This window comes from Lagopus muta, chromosome 5 (assembly GCF_023343835.1).
Source record: "Lagopus muta isolate bLagMut1 chromosome 5, bLagMut1 primary, whole genome shotgun sequence".
NCBI lineage: Eukaryota > Metazoa > Chordata > Aves > Galliformes > Phasianidae > Lagopus > Lagopus muta.
The window spans coordinates 19,856,744-19,878,802 of record NC_064437.1 but is presented as its reverse complement, the minus strand read 5'-3'; the positions used below and the strand labels follow the sequence as shown (position 1 = coordinate 19,878,802).

Here is a 22,059-nt window from a genome sequence, read left to right as displayed (position 1 = left end):
GGATTTGATGATCTTTAAGGTCTTTTCCAACCTTAGCAATTCTATGATTCTATAGCTTTATAATCAACCTTTTATATTATGACAAGATGAAATACGATGTGTCACTATGTTCTAAAGTTTGAGATAACATGTAGTAACAGCATACATTGTACAAAAAATCTTATAGACTTAAAATGAAAAAAAAATCTAGTAAAACTCTTAAAATTGTAATTTGAAATATAAATATTTTTTTTATTTCCTAGGATTTTAAGGAGGTTTTTTTGCTAGCTGGGATGTATAATTTTATTTTCAAATCATGAACAAATATTCTGTTTCCCTAGGACGTTATTTTTTAAGAAGAACTTGAAAAAAACTTTTATTTTCCAAAGGGAAAATGGCAAAAAAAAAAAAAAAAAAAAAAAAGGTTTCTACTGATTGTAATAATACAAATATCAGCATTTAGACCATGTCATTCTTAAATGATCTTTGCCAGTTATTTGTTTGCAACAGTCCTTGCTCAGCTTACAAGTTGGTTACAGTGGGGAAGAAAATGTGAATTTTCAGGTTGTGTTTTCTGTTCTTAGGTGTGGGGTTTTTTCTTTTTTTGGGTGGAGTGTTGGTGGTTGTTGAGGAATGGTGCGTGGAGTAATAACTTCAGTTTTCAGCTGTCAGACAATGGGTGAGAAATTTTAAACTACTTTTGTCAATAGGAGCTGGTAAAGCACACTACAGATCCCATGGAGAAAGCAAATCTAAAACTGGCGCTTGATGCAATGAAGGTAAGTCGTGCTGATTAAGTTTTTATATCCATGTTGGCATTTAAAATGGTAGTTCTTAAGTATATTTCCTGGAAACTACTATTCTTCACAACAGATCAAATAGGTATTTGCTCAAGTCATTGTGTGCTCTGTGAGTACGTAGTTGAAGGCTTTCTCCAAGCCTTGGAACAAATTCAGTAATTTTCTGAAGGGGAGCATATATGAAATGGAGCTTCCTCATTTCAATTTACTTTTCTTATCACTTTGCTGTCATGTACTGAAGCAAGCAGCAGGTGTTTCAATAAATTTGGTCTTAGTTCCAAAGTGTAGGACTATTTCTATAACTCTAAGCCAATTCTAATCAAGGTCAGTGGTTTCCCAATGAGGCGAAGACATCTTTCTTTAGAAGACTCTATTTCTATGATCTCTGTGGCTTTACCCTTGAAATTAGTGGTATATTTCTTTAGGTACAGTACCTGTCACTGTACATCTCCTGCAAGTGGCACAAACAAATGCTTTATAGAAGAGCAGTACTGCCTTAATATTACTTTGTGTTCCTCTGTACAGTGAAATTTCTGCTTCACTTGGCTTCACTACGTGAGTTGTGAAATTGATGTGGTGGAATTGAGTTTTTTTTCTATTCTGTGGTGGGGGAAAGCCAATACAGTATAGGTCATATCTTCTTCTATTGCAATCTATATCGACCACAGGAGATGCAGAAGTCAAAATAAGTAAGTTTTCAGTCATGCAGCTGCCTATGCTGCTACTTGAATTCCTAGAATACAGACTAGCTCACAAGTGAGATTTTTGGCTCCCCTTTTTTGTTTCCAAGTTCTGTGCTGTGAATGCAGAGAGCGCTTGTGTGATAATCTCACAGGAAGATGCCTGAAGGGAGTGGCACAGCATTGCTTCCAGATGGTGGCAAGGCAGGCATCTTGGTGGCTGGTAATTGGCTAGGAATCATAGAATCATAGAATGGCCTGAGTTGAAAAGGACCACAATGATCATCTAGTTTCAACCACATCCAGCCTGGCCTTGAATGCCCCCAGGGATGGGGCATCCACAACCTCCTTGGGCAACCTGTTCCAGTGCGTCACCACCCTTTGTGTGAAAAACTTCCTCCTAATATCTAACCTAAACCTCCCCTATCTCCGTTTAAAACCATTCTTCCTTGTCTTATCACTGTCCACCCTTGTAAACAGCAATTCCTGTTCTTGTTTATATATGCTTCCTTCAAGTATTGGAAGGCCATAATGAGATCTCTCCGGAGCCTTCTCTTCTCCAAGCTAAACGAGCCCAATTCCTTCAACCTCTGCTCATAGGAGAGGTGCTCCAGCCTTCTGATCATCTCAGTGGCCCTCCTCTGGACCCACTCCAAGAGCTCTACATCATTCTTGTACTGGGGGCCCAGGCCTGGGGGGAGAACAATTGTGGTTTTATTTTTTTTCCACTTTTTTTTTCTCCTTTGATTATGTTCTTCATTGTTTCTGGTGATGGCTGACTCAAACTAAGACCAATTAAGAAAACTTTTGTCAGAATGATTGTGCAGTCGTGCCCTGCCTACCAGCCGATGATAATAATAAATAATTCTGCAGGAACTGCCATCTCTCACTAAGGTCACATCATCATTTTCCTCCCAGTTAAACCATATCCTTCCATACTAAGCCCTATCAGAGCAGTAGAAGTAGCCATGCAACATAGATTTGTTGCTTCTACAGGCTTTCGTTTGTCTGCTTGGAAATGATATTTGGAAAAAAACTGACAACAAGCGGGTACCGCATCCTGGAAAGGAAATGTGTCATTTTTCTTTAAGCAACAATCAAGAGGTTTTTTCTAGACCAACTCTTGGAAGACTGATGTGAATGTATCCTGTTTGCATTCCTTTGGGAAACTGGCATGATAATTGCAGCTATTCTATGGTTCTGATTAAAATTTTATTAGAAAGAATATGTATCCTTTTCCTACGCTCCCAAATCTGTAGTTGTATTGAAGGATACTGTAAAAGCAAGTTGTGAAGATCAGAATACCTTTTCTAACCGCTGCTCTCAGCATCCCTGACCTCACCAGTTACCACTGCTGCTTGCTCCTTATCTCTAGCCATAAACAGAGAAGCCTCAGCAAATTGTCACTATTACTCAAGCGCATTCAAAGCTATTTAAAGGCTGTAGTGAAATGTATCTGTTATGTGCTCTGGTAAGGAAGACAATAACAATCTCAACCTGTTAATTTAAGTAGTATATCGCTTTAAGGACACTTTTAAAATTTGTGTAATATCTTCTTTCTGCTGTACAATACTATTATTCTGCAGTAGCTTCTTATGTCCCTCTTAATATGCATTCTTTCACATAAATTAAATCCCTACTTTTGAGGAACATTACATATGTTTTCTATTACATTCTATTTTTACCTTCTTTTCTATTATCTGATTTTGAATGTTGTTGACTGCTTTCTTTAGGCCACAGCTGTACTGCATAAATTACATTCCATCTTCAGTTTTTAGAATAAGTCATTAACAAAATCCAGAGAAAGTTAGTCCTTTAAAAGAAAAAAACAACAAAAACAAAACAGTATGTTGTCCTTTCTTGCTATAGGATTTGTATTTGAACAGATAAAAAATGAAGAAAGCTGTATATTTGATTTAAGATGTGCAGAGGCTTTTTTACGTGTTTAGTCAGACAGATTGGTAATTCAGTAACATCAAGTATGTATATATTTGAATGTAAGTATGTACGTATTTCTTTAAATGTGAAGATAAGCCTAAGACAGAACTAGAAATAAATTGGCTGAAATAATGTATTGAAGTGGTTTGTTTTGTACTTTCTCCCTTTTTTGGTTGATGCTCTAGGACTTGGCTCAGTATGTGAATGAAGTGAAGAGAGATAATGAAACGCTCCGTGAAATTAGACAATTTCAACTATCAATAGAGAATTTGGTATGTGATAGTTTTAGCTTATACAGTTCTTAGTAACTTTTGATCAAATGCGATGATATACGTACATTTTTATTCTTTTATATGGGAAGATAGTAAGTAATCTTGGTGAAATTCACATGTAAGTATGACTTGCTTGGTCTAGAATGATAGAATGATGATTTACTTGCAGAGATATCTGCTAAAACTCTGTAAATCCCTGCTGGGGGGTTATACGTACTTACAAATATTCATGTAGATAAATGTTTGTATTTGTACAGTGACTCAGATGACTTTGAAATGCAAAAAATTCTTTGAGACAAGTATAGGACAATCTGATGCCCTATTGTATGTAGGTTGCTCTTCAAGTAATGCCTCCTATTTATTTGCCTGGAAACTGCAACAGATGAAAAGCACAATAGCACTGCTTGATAGAGCAAATTCTCAGGCACAAAATGCTATTTTTCAATGTAGTTAACACCATCAGCTATGCATTTTAACCAGCAATAAAGAAAAGCCTGCATGCTGTGCTCATAAAAGTAGGCATGGCTGTCCATAACTTGGATTGTCTTTCATGTCAGTGTTACCACTGCTTAAATGCACCACCCGTGAGCGCTTGCTGTGCTCACATCCACTGTTTGGTCCCCATAAATGTTCAGCAAGCATCAATTAATATCAATGGGTGCCATTTTTTCTGTGTAGAAGAATTCAGTGAGATACCTTTATATCCTACACGCTTCCAGGTCTCACTCCATTTTGTCAGACTGTCCCTCAGCTGCCATCAGTTTCAAAGCAACAAAATGTAATGGAATACTGGTGAGAAGGTTCAACCTCCAGTATCTGCAATTCACATTTCAATGATGTGAAGGGCCAAGATAACAAGAGGCATTACTTCTTGAGTGGTCCTTATATTTAGTTTAAATGACAGTGACCTGAAAAGCCCTTTTCTGGGGTAAAAGAAGTGGTCTAACATTTGAGTGTGTTACCTTACCACTTTTGCTGTACTGAATTAAGCCTATTATTTCTGTTTCAGAATCATTCCCTCTTACAGTATGGAAGACCTCAGGGTGATGGGGAAATAAGGATAACTACGTTAGACAAACGGGCGAGGCAAGACAGGTGATGTCATGACTTCTGGTGTTTGCTATTAAAATGCCTGTGAAGTAACTCTCTTTGCATATTTGAGGTCAGTTCATTGATTCTTGAGAGTGCTTCAATTTCACTGTGCACTCACAGACACCATCATTTGTTTAGCAAGTGAATTTGTGAAGAAGTTATGTATGGGAAATTAGCTATTGCATTATCATGTAAGATAATCTATGTCTCTAGCAAGAGTACTTTCAGTGTTTCTTGTTTTGATATTCAGTAGTTAAGCTGTTCAAAGTTTTAAGCTCCACAGGCAAAGATTTATAAGATGAGACTTGGTATGCTGGCTATCTGGAATGTTTTTAACTCTCTTTACATTGTATTTTCATAGGCATATCTTCTTGTTTGATCTGGCTGTAATTGTTTGCAAACGGAGAGGTGATAATTATGAAATGAAGGAAATAATAGATCTTCAGAAATACAAAATTACAAATAACCCCACTACTGATAAAGAAAATAAAAAGGTAAGTACTTGCTAATAATGTTCATGTAAAATATATACATTTTCAACATCAGTTAGAAACATTTTTGCAGGATTTAGAATGTACATATACAATTTATATACAAAGTTTTATGTATTATCCAAAAGCCAAGATGAGTAGAAGTTTCAACTTCATTTATTTTGATGTAGCTAAAGCATTTGACTAAGCAATTCCCATGTCAACAGAATAGCGTGCTCTTGGTGTTTAGAAGATAAGGGCTTTTTTTAAGGAACATAGAGATGTTTTTTCATTCCTTTTGTTTTTTTTCCTGTGTAACTGGTGATGTGTATTGCCAATCTTTTTCTACAGTGGTCTTATGGCTTCTACCTCATTCATATCCAAGGTCAAAATGGATTAGAAGTTTATTGCAAAACTAAAGATTTGAAGAAAAAATGGCTTGAACAATTTCAGATGGCTCTGTAAGTATTTGTGTTAAAGTAAAATCATGTTGCTTAAGAGTAGGAATGTCACTTGAACTATACTACTTATGTTTTTTTTTTTTAATACAGGCTAGATATCTATTTTGTTTGACTTTCTGAAAAACAATAGTGCTGGCACATCTTCATGAACGTGGTATTTCCCTGAAACTCCTCTTGAAAAAGAAAGAGGGCACTCTAGACTATGTATTGCCAAATTTGCTGCTAAGACTACTTCAGTAATGCTGTCTTAAACAACTGGGGTGAAATAATTATTTTAGCAATAAAGATATATCATTCTGATAACTCCCTCCCATTTTAATTTTGAGTAGTTGAAATACATTTTTGAAAGATGACACAGAAGACTAAAGAGAGGGGATTCTGGCATTTTTCTAGGTAGTTTTTTACTAATTTAATGTTTAGTATTTGGAATAAGTTACTCAATTTGGTACATTTCATTTTAAAAGCCTGATTTCCTCTGTATATTTTGAACTAAAAGGAGCAGACTGCTTTAGACTTCTCAAAGTTGTTCAGATGAAGCACTACGTGTAACATTATTGGTATGCAGCATGAGCTTTATTTCCATATCTGATTCTTCTTGGAAAGACAACTATGAGTATTGACACCTCAGATATTCTTATTACATGTGAAAGTTGTGAACAAGAGAATTGAATGAGAAAGTGATGCATGCTTTATTTAAAAAACAAACAATAAAAAAACCAAAAACAACAAAGCAACAAAGTGTGGGAGAGAGTGAGATAATCCCTGTGAAAATAGAGAGATAGCATTAATAAGTTTTTTTTTTTTTTTTGGATGTGATTGCAAAGGTTTGTGGAGTAGAGAAAAAAGCTGTTATGAGCTGATATGACTGGAACTTGCTTATAAGCTATATATATTCCTTCAAAACCTCAGTATGATGAGTGTTAGTGATTTAAATGAAAATAAAAGGGAAGGCAACCTGAGCTGGACAGATATAATGATGCCCTCTAACCATGAAGATCTTGCTGATTTTGGCAAAAAAAGAGATGATAAATTTTGGCAGAAACCGATATTGTAGTGAGAAATGGGAAAAGATTTGGAGTGTGTAGAAAGCTGCATACTTCACCTTTTCCTATCTTTCTGTCCGTGTTCTGTCCCTGCTGTTTTATTGTCATTATTGATATTTAGTTAAACATAGAATAGAACATGTATGGAAATCACGAGGAGCTCAGATGTTTCAGCTTTAGCTCTGTAACTAGTGATTGATTTTCAGACTTCATGCCTCATACTTGTGTGCAAAAAATCCAGAAAACCAAGAACAGAAAAGTAAAGGAGATCAGTAAGGGTCAGTTAAGTTTCTTGTGGTTTTTTTTTTTTGTTTGTTTGTTTTCCCCAGGAGCACCTCCTCATTTATTCTCAAATATCTTTTTAGTTCTATGCAGGCATGTTTTCTTGCCCTCTCCTCTATTTTCTATTTTCTCTGGTCTCTAGTGCCTGAGGACATCCCCATCCTTTGTGCACACTTGTGCAGCTCCTCTGAGGCTCCTAGTTAAGTGCTGAGCTGGGTCTAGCCCCTCCGCCTCACTCACCTCCTCTCAGCGCTGCCCTTGGATATGCCTTTGCAAGGAGGGCTGCTGCTGCCAGTTGCCTTGTGAGCAGAGAGACATGGGCCTGCAGGGCTTACAGGTTATTGTGGTGCTCATTCCTCTGGGGATTGTGAGGTTTCTCATTGAAAACGAGTATGGTGGTGCCAGCCTTGTCTTGCACAGATGATCATCCCTCTTGTAAACCCATGCCTCTGGGTTAACCTCTTCCTGTGTGATTAAAGGTTGAAATGCAGAAGCATGGGAACTGGAGGAGCAGAGTTACTTCAGGTCAGGGCTAGCATGTAACATGATACAGTGGTATGATTTGCATCAGCCAATGCTTTTTCTTTGTTGTTTTATAACCACTGAGATTTAAATGTGGAGCTTTTGTACTTTATGAAGCTCTTATACCTTCACCTAGTCTGTTGCAGGGGCTTGACCTTATAGCATATTTCCCACAGCAGCTTTCTCAAAACATACCTCAGTGTATATAGAAATAATGATATTCTAATCAGTGCTAAGGTACAAGAATTTGGGAACAAATGAAGCCAACTTCTGAACAATTGGATAGTTGATTTGATTTGTTTTTTTGGGGTGTCATTGCTTATTGAATAATGCCTACTCTAGTATTGTAATTCCACTCTGAAAAGTAGCCATGACTAAAAGTATGCAGTTATTTATCATACTCAATAATAATTACCACTTTCTTGGTCAAAATGCTTCTTATTTTTAAATTTTACAGAGACTGCAAAAATGGCACAGTTAAGAAGGGTTGCATTAGATGCTTGTTTGATGATCAGAAATGATGTTTACAGTTCCAGACAGAAATTTCAGTGCAGTTCTTTTGCCTGCTGGATAGCATTATAAACAAAATCAGGTGTCTGCAAGTCTTAATCTAAGAATGTAACAAAAGAACAGATTAGGATCTCTCTTACAATTTATAAATCAAGAGTAAGCCTTTTTTTCTCCCCCTAGAATAACTCATTGGCATAATTACGTTAGGCTGCAATTTTGCTTTCATAGGGTGGAGTTTATATTGGTCTATGAGCAACAGTGATAACAGTTATTGCTGAAAAAGCACTTACTGTAAAGATACCTTACTTTGGTTCTTGTACCTGTAAAATTATTTCAAGAAAAATGCTGTTAAAATCTTTTCATCGTAAACAAGACCTAAATTCAATGAAATCAGCTGAATAATTCTTTCGCTGCTCTGGTGTAACTGAGATGAGAGTTTGTCTCTAGATTTGGAAAGCTCCTGTTATTGATGAAGTATGAAATAGAGGAGAACACAGGATTGCAGACTGGGCTTAGTTTCAGCTTGATGGGCAGAGTGCATTAGGCATACTTGATATGGCAAATATTAGAAATCCCAGTGCAATTTTCAGAGTGCTACTTTTCATACTAGTTAACTTTGTTAGAAAACTACCTTAAACCATTAAAAATATTCTACTTCTTGGCTTGCACAGTTGTTATTGTAGTTGTTATTGTATTCTGAGTTGTTTTGTCATGAGGGAGGCTGGCAACAACTGGTTACTGTTAATATGAAACTGAGTAAGTTATTATTATTCAATAGCAGTTCTGCTACAAGTAGGGTTTTTTTTTGTGTCTACTGCTTTATGTAGATAATACATAATGGAACAACACCTCCATTTTATTTTTCCAAATACTTTCGTGAAGGTGACTGATGGAGCCAGCACACACGCTACATTCTCAGCAACAGTAGAACTGCAGCACAGTTGTATTGGCACTGTTTATCTTTTCACAGTTATTTCCAGTGTTGAAGCTGAGTCTGCCCCTGCTCTTTTTTTTTTTTTTTTTAGTGTATTTTGTACAGTCTGAGAAACTCTGGTTTACTGGGAGCTTTGTTTTTTTTCTGGGCAGTAAAATGACGCAGGACGTTGGGGCAGCGCCCATCAACATTGCAGTCAAACTCTCAAAGCTGAAACTTTGGTTGGCTTCTGAATTCAAGAAGGTTTTGCCACACGATTGAAATATGTTTTAGTGGGAACCCGCATAATGCACTTGGTTTAGTTTGCTTTTGGTGTGTCCTGTTCCCTCTCACTGGTGTGAGTGGAAGTTCTGGTGCACAGTGAGACTGTAATTGCTTATTGCCTCAGAAGAAGCACTACTTAGCAGTAGTGGTTAATTTGGGCAGTTGCTACTTTGTTTTTGGAACTCTATTAATAATAATAGATGAGCTTATAGCTGTATGGGTAAACAAGCACCTTTTTAAAGATAGTACTGCAAAGACTTTACTAGATGTAGAGCACTTGTTTAATCTAGCGTGTCAAATAGCATTGGTTTAAGCGTAGAGTCATTTCATATCCAAGATAATATTAATAGAAATGTACAGCCAAATTACTGCACCAAATTACTCAACCATGCTAGAGACTTTATTAAGTGAGAGTTTGTCAGCTATGTGATTGTGCATGGCTTATTTGCTGCATGCTAACTATTAAAACCTCAAAAACTGGTTGCAAGCGCAGAACAATTTTGATACGTTTTTCTCGTAAAATGTCCCATCTAATCTTTTTTTCCTCCTGTGTGGAAAAAAAGAACCAGAGTAATCAGAACAAATGTCTCATACCTACAAATTACATAAAATGCTGCAGTGCTGGTCGATACTGCTTTTTCTAGAAAGTTCTCATACAGAGTTTTTTAATGCTTGTTTAAAAAAAAAAAAAAGCCCCTCAAACTATTGTGTAATATCTCTTGTCAATGAATTTCATGCAAGCAGCTCTTTAATAAAAGAAATTGAATGCTAAAATTGTCTTCCTCTAATTTGAGTGTATATACCTCAGCTGTATTACTTGGGCTTTAGAACTACTCACCTGGCTAATTATCAGGTTTAATGTCTTATGTGGCAACTGCTTTTTTCATCATTGCTGTAATAAGTTTCATTCTTTTTTCTTTCATTATAAGATGAAAGAATAAATAGTGGAAAGATGTCAGTTACTATTATGCATCTCATGTGGACATGGAACATTTACTTCCATCCACCAAATATTACTTTGTGCTAAGTTTGTTAATGTTTGTTAATCACAGTAGAGCATGGAGCCAGTTCTATGAGGTCATCCTCACGATGGCATTTGAAATCTTTTCCTTCAAAGGCCATGTATTACATTTTCACACTGACTTAATGTCTGAATCCATTAATATAATATAGAATGCCATATATTATACTGATTTGTCCTGAGTAACGTCCAGTTCGCTAATTTGTTTTTTTTTTTTTCCTCATTGTACTTTGTAGCCTACTCTAAAAATGGCCATCAGCAAACTAGATAGGAACATGTTGTGCAGAAATGCACTTAAAAATGAAACCAAAGAAGAATTGAAGCTGGAAGGAGTGCGTGGAGTTTGTCTACTTCAGTATTCTGCCCAGAGTCAGGCTTACGTAGCTCAGGGCTTCTACTTGAGTTTAGTACTGTTGGATTTCAAAATGCATGGGATAAATATTGCAAAACCTCATGCAACAATGTTGTAATGTGTCTTTTAATTAGTCTTTACTCAACATCTCTTTTTGACGGACTAAAACATGCATAAAAACATCTTGCAGGCAGACTGGCCTTTTCTAATGCACCTTGTTAAAATGTCATCCTCAGAAGTGATACGATTGCAGTGTGTGCTTTGACGTTTTTACTGAAATCACAGTATTAACATCATGCCTGAAATGTAAGAGAGAAACCCATGATGAATTCTGTAATTCTCATGAATTAATGAATCTGAAATATTTTTTTTCAGTCCCGTATTCGAATAGAGGAGATATTCATAAACGAAAGGTCTGTAACCCTTAAAAGCAGGATTTTTTAAAATTATTTTTTATTTTTATTTTGTCTGCTCTGTATTAAGTTCTTAGGCAGCTAAGGAACTTGCACAGTGGCTCGCTCAGGTATAGCTAGCACATTTCTGAAAAATTGTTTCAATTAGACATCAATTCACGCTGTTCAACTCAAGGGAAATGGAACACATCATCTGATTGAAGAAAGATTCTTGAGATTCATTCATTCTCGAGTCTGATAGGTGTGCGTACGTAACATTTTAGATTAAGCAAGCTACATAAATTGTAGATAGCTCATTGGTTTTCCAGATTTTATAGAATACTGGTACGTGACACAGGCTAGGTGAAAATTGTTCTCTTACCTATTTCCAAATTTGCACTTTGTGACTAATGACATTGGTCAGATTCAGCTTAAATAGATCTGTTCCCTGAGATAGAGTATTAATAATGCATATGCATTAAGACTCCTTCTGAGAGAATATTTGAGCTCTGACATATTGAACACTGACATATTAAATTAAAGCTTTCTTATCAGAGCACTTTAAAAGCCTTAGATATCTGCTGCATTTTCCAAATAGCCTCGAAAGGTGTTTCACTTACACCAACTTCACATAGTAGGTTACCAAAGCAATAAACAAATGTCTGCCAGGGCTTCTCCATCAGTATGAATAATTCAGTACTGCACAAATGAATACCAAGTTCATGGCTGCCTGTGCTTTGCTAAGACTCCAGTTGTTTGTGATCAAATGTCTTTCAGGGTTACAGGCAACCATTCACTGTATAGCTGTGTGATTCCTTTAGATTATTCCAGGCACAGCAAAAACAGTGTGAAGAATTTGTAGGTGGTTAAGAGCACAGTGAAAGATTAGCACAGAATGTGAAAGCAAAACAGTTTTTGAAAACAGTGTGTAAACAATTATAAGTCTGTTTAGATACTGTATTTTCCAGTTCACAAGCATGAAAGGTGTTCCTGTCTTGCACTTTCACAATTTATTATGTGTGAGGAGCACTACTAGGAAAATTGGTAAGCATTTCTTAAAATTGTATCAGCATGAAGTAAGATGTTAGTGATAAAATATCTCACAAATTAAGTAATACCACCTAAAGAGATTTTTGTACGATGTCCTAATTATTTTTATAGATTATAAACATATAATATTGGTTATATGTTAGTCCTTGATACTTTCACCATGTGTTCAGATGTCCTTGTTCCTCCCTGCAAGCTCCCCATTACCTTTTTGTCTGTCTTTGCAGATTTAGGTGTTTGCCCAGCAATTTGCAGCTTTTTGTTCCTATCCAGTTCACACTTGTACAGTCTCTACTTCTAAACAAAGACACTTATCATAGATTCATGTTTAACTGAATATAAAACATTTAATGTTTATCATGGTAAGCAATTAATACTTAAAAATCCAACTTAAAGCTCTTATTTACAGGATTCAGCCAGGTAATGTTTAAGGCATATAGGGTACTGGCAATATTAATTTACAAATATTAAAGTGTGAATGATCTTTGTTCTTAATAGGTAACATTGTTTATGGATGTTATACAGAAACAGATTATCTCAAAGCAGTCCATCTCTCATCCTTTTCAGAGAAGTGAATTGAAAGTAAGACAAAGGAGAGACATTATCTTGTTTGAAACAATGCATTACATTTCCAAAAAGTTAAAACAGTAAATTGCTTGATCTCAAAAAAAGCCACTCATCCTATGATCAAATAAGTGAATTTCCTAGGAAAGTCTTAGAAGTTGTTTGTTCTTGATCAAACAGACAATTTACTTTGACATGGTTAATAATATAACGTGTATTCTTGATGGTGACTCTTTGATGTGACAAACCAGAATATTTGAGTATTAACATATGGAGGACTGATTGATTGATTAATTCAGTAAATAGCATCTTCAAAGATGGTTCTGAAATGTAACAGCCTAACTGGATGAGAGACAATGAATTAACTGTAAGTAATCAGTGTTGCTTTTTGAGAAAAGAAAGTGGAAAGGGAGCTAAAAGCATTTAAAAATATGTATTTCACATACCTTGTGAAATACATTGTCCATGCCTAGTGAGAACACCCTTTAAGAACAGTGTTTTCTCTTAATCTTTTACAGTAAATCATAAGAATCATAAATTTGTAAAGATACTGAAATAATTATTTATTTGTATCTTATGCCCTTCACTTTAACTTTATTTTGTTACACAACTGCCTTGACGTTGGATAGAACCTTTGTATGAAGTGATCATCTGAAATGGTGAAACTTCAACGTGAGGGGGAAAAAAAAAGTGGTTTGTGGGCAATGTGATTCTTACGGAAGTCTACTGTGCATCAAAGCAGGGAGTGAGGTCAAACATGTTTGGGGACAAACTTTACGTGAAATTCTTTATTGAAGGTGTGGCTGGAAGCTTTTTTTCTTGTTTGATTGTGACATATATAGTTTTTTATTTCGTAAGTAATATCATGGACAGCAGAAATACTAGCAGAAATGCAGAGATGTTAGCTACATTTTATTGGTTAGTACCCAGTTGACACAGCAAAGTTCTAAGATGCTTAAAATTTTGGAATTTAGTCACCTGGGCATCGAAGTGGGAAATTAAACTTAGAATTGTTGTTTTGTCGTTAACTGCCAGAGAAATTATTGACTTTAAATACTTAGGGAAGATTTATGTTTGATACTCTGCGGTGATCTCAACCAATAGTATGGTAAGAAAAAATGAAAGTTTCTAGTATCTGTAGATATTAATCTGTGTCTTTTTCTTTATCGCCATGTTGGAGGAATATAGCATCAGATTTCATGTCACATACATGGTAAAATTTTCTTTAGTGGTTTGTGCTCGCAGTGTCCGTAATTCTGAATAGTTCTGTATGGAGTATTTTAAATTCTTATAAGCTTAACATGGAGTGCAGAATAATAACAGCACTAAAATGCAAATGTCTAACTCAGGGTTAGATGTTGAGGAGAGTTCAAGGTATAGAGATTTATCTGAACTTCCTGTAGTATTTCTTCTTTCAAAACTTAAAAATACAGAGTTTTTATGTGATACTTCATGCAATTGCATTTTTGTTATCATTATTCAAAGGTGGGTTTTAATTAAATGGAATGGCTACTCATTTTTAAATATAATAATGCTTTTCAAATTCCAGTCTATTTTGTGAAGATCTATATACAACAAATCCTTCCTGATTTCTCCTGATGTATTGTATTTCTTCAAATAATTGATATGACAACAGTAGCTTCAAAACCTGACCTACGTTTCTCCTTAAAACATAAATACAAAACCAACCCAACACTCTTCCCTATCCCCCTTCCTTGCATGCACAAGATGTATTGTATTTTTTGGGGAAGACTGAATATTGTTAACCCCAGAACCTGCGACTTTGCAGGTCAGCCTGCTCCCAGCCCTAGAGCACTCATAGCTACGTATCTGCAGCTTTTCAGGTTGCACAAACATGCAGGAGGAGGTGATTCCTCTTCTAAGTTGACAATCCTACTGAGTTATGGCCATCTGGAAGATTGTATCTAAACTTCAATGATATCTGTAAGGTTTACTGTTTGTTTCCTGGGAATAATGGCTCAATTCAGTCAGCGTTACAATGCCTTTGATTTCTCTGCATTTTTGTAACAGAAGAAATGATCTACTCAATGGTGTCTAAATCAGCACCTGCTGTTGTTGATACCTGACCTTGTTTTTCTGCTAATTCACTTTTGAAAGGAGGTCACTGTGCATTGGTTTGCAAATGGTCACTTTTGCATTAGTCTGAATATGATATATTTTTTTCTCACTTTTTTTTTCATATGTGCTGTGATTCCTACAGTGAAGCATAAATATTCCTCATGTGGTGGAAAAATGATTTGGAAAAATCTGAGGAATATCAAATATCTCTCATTAAGTTTTTCCTCTAATACATTATTTTCTTTCCAAATGAGATAGATACATTTAGATTAAAATTACTTAGAGACTGGGAGGGAGAAGTTGAGTTGTTAATTAAGTACTCAAGAAAAGCAATTTTTCAATATTAATTGAAATGTTTGTAATGGGTATAATCAACACCTCAGTGGGCTTGACCCAGAGAGGGAGCGGGGCGGGGGGGGGGGGAGGGGGTTGTATCTGTGCAGGTCCTAATTGCTGAAGTCTACTAGGTACCTCTACCTAGTACTGAGAAGCTCCCAGGGAAGTAATTAAAAGAAATGGCCCTCAAAATGCAATGGGAGAAATGGGAGAGCAAGTTACTAGAGAACAGCAGTGGACCTTGCAGGGAGACTTTTTAAACTACAGTTTCTAACTGGTAGTGTTAAGGCTACCTGTAAATTCTAACTAGATTTAGAATAAAAGAGGAGATTCTTTTCTTTATGCCTAGTGTTCCTAGGCCTCTTCCTTTAACTCTCTGCCCCTGCAAAATATGAAATCACAATATGAAACCTTCTGCTGTGTCTGCAGCTGGTGAGGCTGCTTCTGCTTGTCATAATGCTGTGTGAAGAGCTTGATACCCGTAATCAAGAGGCCAAAGACTCCAAATGCTCCAATGCTATAGTTGCTTGCATTCTTAATGCTTTGTGATACCATCTTTTCTCTTTTGTGTGCTTTTTTTTTTCTTTCAGTAGTGCTCATGTTATTTGCATTGCATTAATTTCTTACCTAGAATTTAAAATTACTGTAAGAATTAATCTAATCAACATAATATTCCTTTTCTATATTTCTGTTTGCTTGTTGGCAGGCAGCAGTCTTTCAGTAGTATGTCTATTTGAAATAAATTTCAGACAACAGCTCTTGAAGTCAGTAAGGCTAAAACTAAAATCTATGAAGGGCAATCTTCTAGGGATCTCCAGAAGAAGTACAACATCCAAGGGAAGATGCAATCAGTATTAGAATTTGTGAAGTAAGGATTCTTCATTGTTTCTCTTGACAAATATTGCTTTTCTGGAAACGAAGACTGCAATGTCCATATGCCTGTTTTACACATGGGGAAGATGTGAAGAGCTACAGTAAACAATTCTAACTTTTTCTTTATTTGATTTCTTGGGACATAAATCAATATCAGTTGCATATTTAATAATTTCATGCTTCATTTTGGAGAGAAAAGAGTTTTCAAGCTGAGATTTTAGTATTTTTCTTGATGTATTTTATTTTATAAGACTTAACTGGTAGAGAAAGTTAAACTGCTAGAGAAAGTTAAATTGATGGTAAAAGAAAGCATATTTGTGCCTAGCCCTCTGAAGAAATTACAATTTGTTTATTTAGCCTGACCTCCTGTTGTGAAAGATATTTTTGTATAGATCTTGCTGAAAATAAACAAACTTAAGAATGCTGTTAAAAATCAAAGAGTTGCTACATGGTAGCCAAATGCTTGTTACAAACTATTGGTATTCAGGCATTGTGATCTTCATGTTTCCCTAGCAGACTATGGTTTTGATCAAACAGGGAAATGACAGTAACGCATCCCATATCACTTGTTTGGTATTCAGTTGAACTCCACAAAGGAAAGAGTACAATCTTGGAAACTCATTAGACCCAAGATGATCAAAACAGAGTTTTTAAAGTGAACCATAAAGCTTACGTAATTAGATATTTCAAGATTGCCAAGGTTCATTGCTTTATTTGAACTTCACTATTAGTGTTTTGTTTGCCACATGTTTATGTCCTGAAGTTTAGGATTTACTTTAAGTTTTTGAGCTACTATTACAATTGTCATAAGAAAGTAATAAAAATATAATGTAGACTGCTGCATTTTATTCACAATATGTTGGTGTTTTGAGATAAGATAGCAAAGAGAATTTATTCCTTTGTCTGTAGGCATGGAAAGAGGCATGTAGATGTCTGTCCGTCTCACAAGATAGTTTTGGACTGTCTGTAACGTTAGGGTGGCCAGTCATGCAGTTAAGCTAGGTGAATTATTCCTGGAATTCTGGTTGAAAAAGTTTGAGGGAAACTGTGGGTGGCTGAAGACAGGGTGGCCTATGCATCAATTTAGTTTTCTGACAGGTAAGTTGATAGAAATAAGAAGCACGGCAAATTTCAAGGGGTATTTTCAAAAGATAAATATTTCAAAGGCAAAAATGGTGTGCTTGGAATTCCATGATTTGAGAGCGGTTGCGTAAGATATTTGGTTAATTCTTTCTTCCACCAGGCTTTGCAGACTTTTCAGACAAAAGATGTGTTCTGAGATGCAGGGCTGACTGAAGCAGATGGTCATTCTGTTCCTTGAATGGTCGTTCTGATGGCTTTTGAAAGGATGAGAATGGAATGTCCAAATGACGAAGGAGACTAGCAAGACAAGCATGTGGGTTGGTGGTGTAGCAGTGAATTGGTCCCAGTGGGACTAATATTCTTCAAATAACTTGGAAAGAGAAAGCTTTACTCAAAAGGCTCAGGGGCAGCCCAAGGAGCAAATCGGGTAATGGAGATCCACGTTGTGTGGGAGAGGGCACTTATGGTTGTCCCTTACAAAAATTCTACTGCTGAATTGAGGAGAGAATTGGAAAAATTTTCTTAATTACAGATTCACTGTTTTGTATTCTGACATTCTGTCCCTGCTAGAACGTAGGAGTTAAAACAGCCTGGGGAAAAAGTAGAAGACAAAAAGGGAAACTACTTTTGACTCCCCGCACACTGCTTGTAAGAAAGAGAGACAGTTTTTAAAGGAAATGATGAACATGTTCTCTGTCATTATTTACCCTAGATAAAGTATTCCTGATTTAGGAATAACTTCCTGCTCCAACCACTTAGCAGTGTTGCTGGAAATCAGAAGGTGGATAAAATCTTTCGTTTGTGATGAGCCTGTGGCACCTGATGATGTGAGCTGTGGAGGAAGGGCTGAGCAAACTGTGAGATATCTGGAATGGAGACTCTGTCCCACTCTGCCTGATGGAAATGGAACCCAATTTAAGTCCTAAATTAGATTTTCCTAATGCTAGTCACAGAAATTGTTTTAAGCATATGTTTAAATTTTTATGACAGTTGTGCGTGGGTTCCTATTTTTTTGTCTGGCAAGAAATGCTCCTTCTAAAGAAGACAATATTCTTAGTATTGAACTTAATATTAGCTTACTATCAATTTTCTTCTCTGTTTTGGAATATCCCTACCTGTTGGGAAGTAGAAAGGAAAAGTAGGTTGAAAAATGAGATGCATTTTTGAACTGTGTCGACATAGTAGCTATGATCTATGTTCTCAGAGTGTCAGTGGAGGGCTTTCAGTGCTGTAACTACAAGTGCTCCTGTATGGTTGGAGGTGACAGAAAAGGTGTGTGCTGTGCAGTGACTACTGTTTTTTTTTCTGAAGTTACCAGCTTTGTTTACTATGTTTAAAAATTCCAAAAATAGTATATGCTGTTCACTGTGAAAGGTTTATGGTGAAAAAAATTCTCATGATCTTTGTGGAATTAGGGCATAGGCAGATGAATTCTTCTTACTCTTTAGTCCGAAATTTTTGTTATCACAGAGCAAGTATTAGATGCCAAATATTTTTATGTATTATTTTTTTAATTGCTGGAAAGTAAAATATAAAAGTGTCAAAATCCCAGATTCTTTAAGTTTCAGACTTCATGTTCATAGACTTGTAACTTGATATATACCGTTACAGTGTATGATGTTATATCATCTCAGACTTGTCTGACACAACGTGTAGTGTGTGACTACAGAACTGGATTTGCCATAATGCAGTCTGATCAGATGGTAGAATATGAAACTGTCCACAGTTAGCCCTGAAATAATCTTTTTTTTTATATAAAGCTTTCCTTATTCCACCTCCACATTTACTGTGGATAATAGACATACGTTTTTTATTGCAGTGTTATCTTTCCAATTGCCATTAATTAATTATCTATGTGGAGATTGTTACTCCGCCTTGAGAATGAACACTATATTTTTTATTTTTGCACTGTTCTTTCCCAGGATGCTGACAACTGGTAACTTTGCTTTTATGTATGTGAAAGTTTTTTTTTTTTTGAGGGGTGAGGAAAAGCATTCTTGTTTAAGATGAATCAACCAATAATACATCCAAACAATAATATTTTTATTAAATTACCTCTTCATAAACAGAATCCTTGTAGATGCTGCATTTTTTGTTTGAAATGCAGCAGACTCAGAATTTGAGAACATATTTTCCTGATGCACGTCCATTTCTGTTTTACCTCAGTTTAGAGCCAGGTAGTGCGAATGATTACTAAAATAGAAAGGAAGGCATGGGAAACAGGAATGTTGCTCTTAGTGAATGTAATGGCAGGGATCATTTTGAAGCAAGTATTTGAAACTATTTTTTAAGTGCACAAGAAGAGAGATTGGGTATAAATGTTCTTTTTTTGATTCCTGCTGTTTCCTGCATAGGATCTTCTACAATATGCTGAGGCTGCAGTCCCTTCCAGACTCAATAATGTGCGTGTGATGTAAGCTTTTGTTGTTTGAGTTCTGAGTAATATGGCATTGAGGGGGATGGGTGAAGGGAGAGAAAATAGTGTGTTTTGGGTGGTGGAAGATTCAGAAGATCTTTGTGCTATTTTGGCTTTAGCAAGCAAAAAAATGCATGAGATGTGAATAGGAAAGGTTTGTAAGTGGTGAAGAAAGAACATCTGTTTAGATGGAGAATTTATTTTAGCTATCTGTGGAGTAGAATCACTCAACTGAAACATGGTGGAGTTTATATGACTTAGAAATTTGGTCTTTATTGTATGTTTTTGCAATATTTAAGGTCTGAGAAGTATTTGGAATCAATGCAAGTCCTTCTGTAGTTAATAACAGACAAGAGAAAGCTGATGTAGGGATTTCAACTCCATAATCCTTCTGATTTATTTAGGACATTATAATTTGATAGCTAAGTCTACAAGTGGAATAAAACAAGTTAGTTTGTGGGCAGAAGGTGGAAAGTCTTGTGGCAGCTCTTCTGTGAGTGGCTGCCACAAGCTTTGTTGTTTGCTGTTTTAGGGCTGTGCTTCATTGCATTCCCATTCAATGAATTTTTCTGTGAAGCATTGCAAAATAATACTGTCTGCCTTTATAAAATACAAGGAAACTCCATTACAAATAGAAGAACTCTGTGTATCACCTTTGTCAGTAGGAGTTATATTTTCAATAGTTTGCATGTACTTCAATCTTTGAGGAAGCTAGTCTGAGAGAAGAAGAATAGAAGAGAATTTTTAAGTACTGAATTTTAAGTCTGAATTAACCATAAGCTGCATGTATAGGATAGGATTGTCCTTTTTTTTCCTTATGGCATGCTTTTTTTTTTTTTTTTTAAGGTTTACTTCTTCCAGTGTAATGGATGCACCTTTTTCTTTGGTTGTACTTGAAAAATGGTGGATTAATTTGATATCTTGACACCTATATCTTTATCCTCTCAATGAGTAATATCCATGCTTTTTTAGTAGATGGCGTATTGACATCTTGCATAGAAAAAGGAGACTCTAGAGAGCTAGTTAAAATAGTACTGATTGAAAGGCTATTCTCAAACATAAAGGAAAAATCCCCTTTTCTTTTTGAATACAGTTTTCTTTTCAGCACATACATTTTCAGCAGGCATATTAGAAGGCTGACCTTTCTGACACTAGGTACTTAGATTCTCTGAATGTTTTTTTCATAAGCCTTTTCATTCAATCCTGGAGAGATTGATGCTTGTATATTTACTCATATTTGTTTCATTACGTTTTGTGGCTGGTCTGTGTTTTAGTCCAGTAGTTATTATATGTAAAAATGAAAATTATCTAATAAGCATCTTGGACTTAAATGCCTGAATTCATAATTGTATGTCAGAAAAGCTTCTGGTCTTTCTTTTGAGTATTGTAGATTATTCCACTCTTATCCTCTTTTTTTAAAATAATATTTTAATTCCTGTGCATCATGAATTCCTTTGTTTTTAGAAGTAGTACCAGAAATCTATACTGTCCTAAACATTCCAAGATAAATAATCTTTAAAGTATGTTAATGCATGCTACTTACATTCTTGTTGTCTAGTTTAGTCTAAATTAATGTTATCTAGAGTTCTATTATGCACTCTAATATTTCAGTGGTTCTGTTTTAGGTAGTCGTATTTTCTTAGCTTGAGAATGTTACTGAATTAAAGAAAGATGAAAAATCAGCTATCAGTTATACTGCTGCCTTCTTGTGGCCTAATTGTCCCAAGTTTTCTGGTTACATTTTTCTCACCTATTGGTTTTGAAGCTGTGAGCTACACTTCTTTGAAGATCCATGTATCCGTGTAACAGAATATTTGAGAAGGAAGAAATGAGTGTTTTTTCATAAAATGTCTCTATCTGAAGAGGAATAAAAAGCAGAAGACAGTTTTGATATGTAATAATTATTATCTAGTTATTGTGGGAGTTAAAATGATTTGTGGGAGGTATTTTAAGGATCAAGTATGCTTAATGTAATAATTCAGTCTTCATTTCAAAATGTGTGATAAATTCCATATTTCCTGTTCACTTCAGTGGAAATCATTGAAGTGTAAATAAAGCTAATTGTTCTTGGATTCAGATTTCTTGCTGTGAGTAGTGCTTTATGTTCTAAATTTTCATGGTTTAAAGTGGATTTTAAAATACTTTTTATTTTAGGTCAAACATACGACCAGATTATGCAGACACAAGCTTTCATGAGTTCAAAATGCATACTTTCAGTCGTGTGACATCTTGTAAAGTCTGTCAAATGCTTCTTAGGTAAGATTTCTAAGGGTTTGTTTTTTTTTTTTTGCCTTTTTTTTTTTTCTTTTTTCCTTTTTTTTTTTTTTTTTTCTTTTCCCCTGGGGTAACTCAAACTCAAAGCATTACATGGAAACATATGGCTAGCTGGTTACATATTAAAGACACTCAAGCCATAAAGTCCATCACACACAGTGTTAGTGAGATTTTGATAATTAATTTACAAAATATTAAAAGGAATGCTGTTGAAAGGCCAAGACATCAAGTGGCTACCCCATTCTTTAGAAGGCGGCTTTGTTAAATCTTCCTATGAGCATTGTTTTGCACAGGAATTGTGTGCAAGTGTAAATGATGACCATTTTGTATAGTTCTGATGAACAGGGCTGGGCCACAAGTCCCACTGCTGTAGAC

At 35.6% G+C, this 22,059-nt stretch overlaps 1 protein-coding gene across 6 annotated transcripts in view; it reads left to right on the top strand.

Annotated features, from left to right (window-relative positions):
• The window catches only part of VAV3 (vav guanine nucleotide exchange factor 3), a 179,068-nt gene that overhangs the window by 96,790 nt on the left and 60,219 nt on the right, over positions 1 to 22,059 (top strand). For all 6 annotated transcript variants that reach the window (XM_048947103.1, XM_048947102.1, XM_048947104.1 and 3 more), the window contains 6 exons: positions 690 to 758; positions 3,583 to 3,669; positions 4,679 to 4,764; positions 5,123 to 5,255; positions 5,583 to 5,692; positions 21,565 to 21,666. In XM_048947103.1, the coding sequence (XP_048803060.1) occupies positions 690 to 758; positions 3,583 to 3,669; positions 4,679 to 4,764; positions 5,123 to 5,255; positions 5,583 to 5,692; positions 21,565 to 21,666 (587 nt within the window). The remainder of the gene's footprint in view (positions 1 to 689; positions 759 to 3,582; positions 3,670 to 4,678; positions 4,765 to 5,122; positions 5,256 to 5,582; positions 5,693 to 21,564; positions 21,667 to 22,059) is intronic.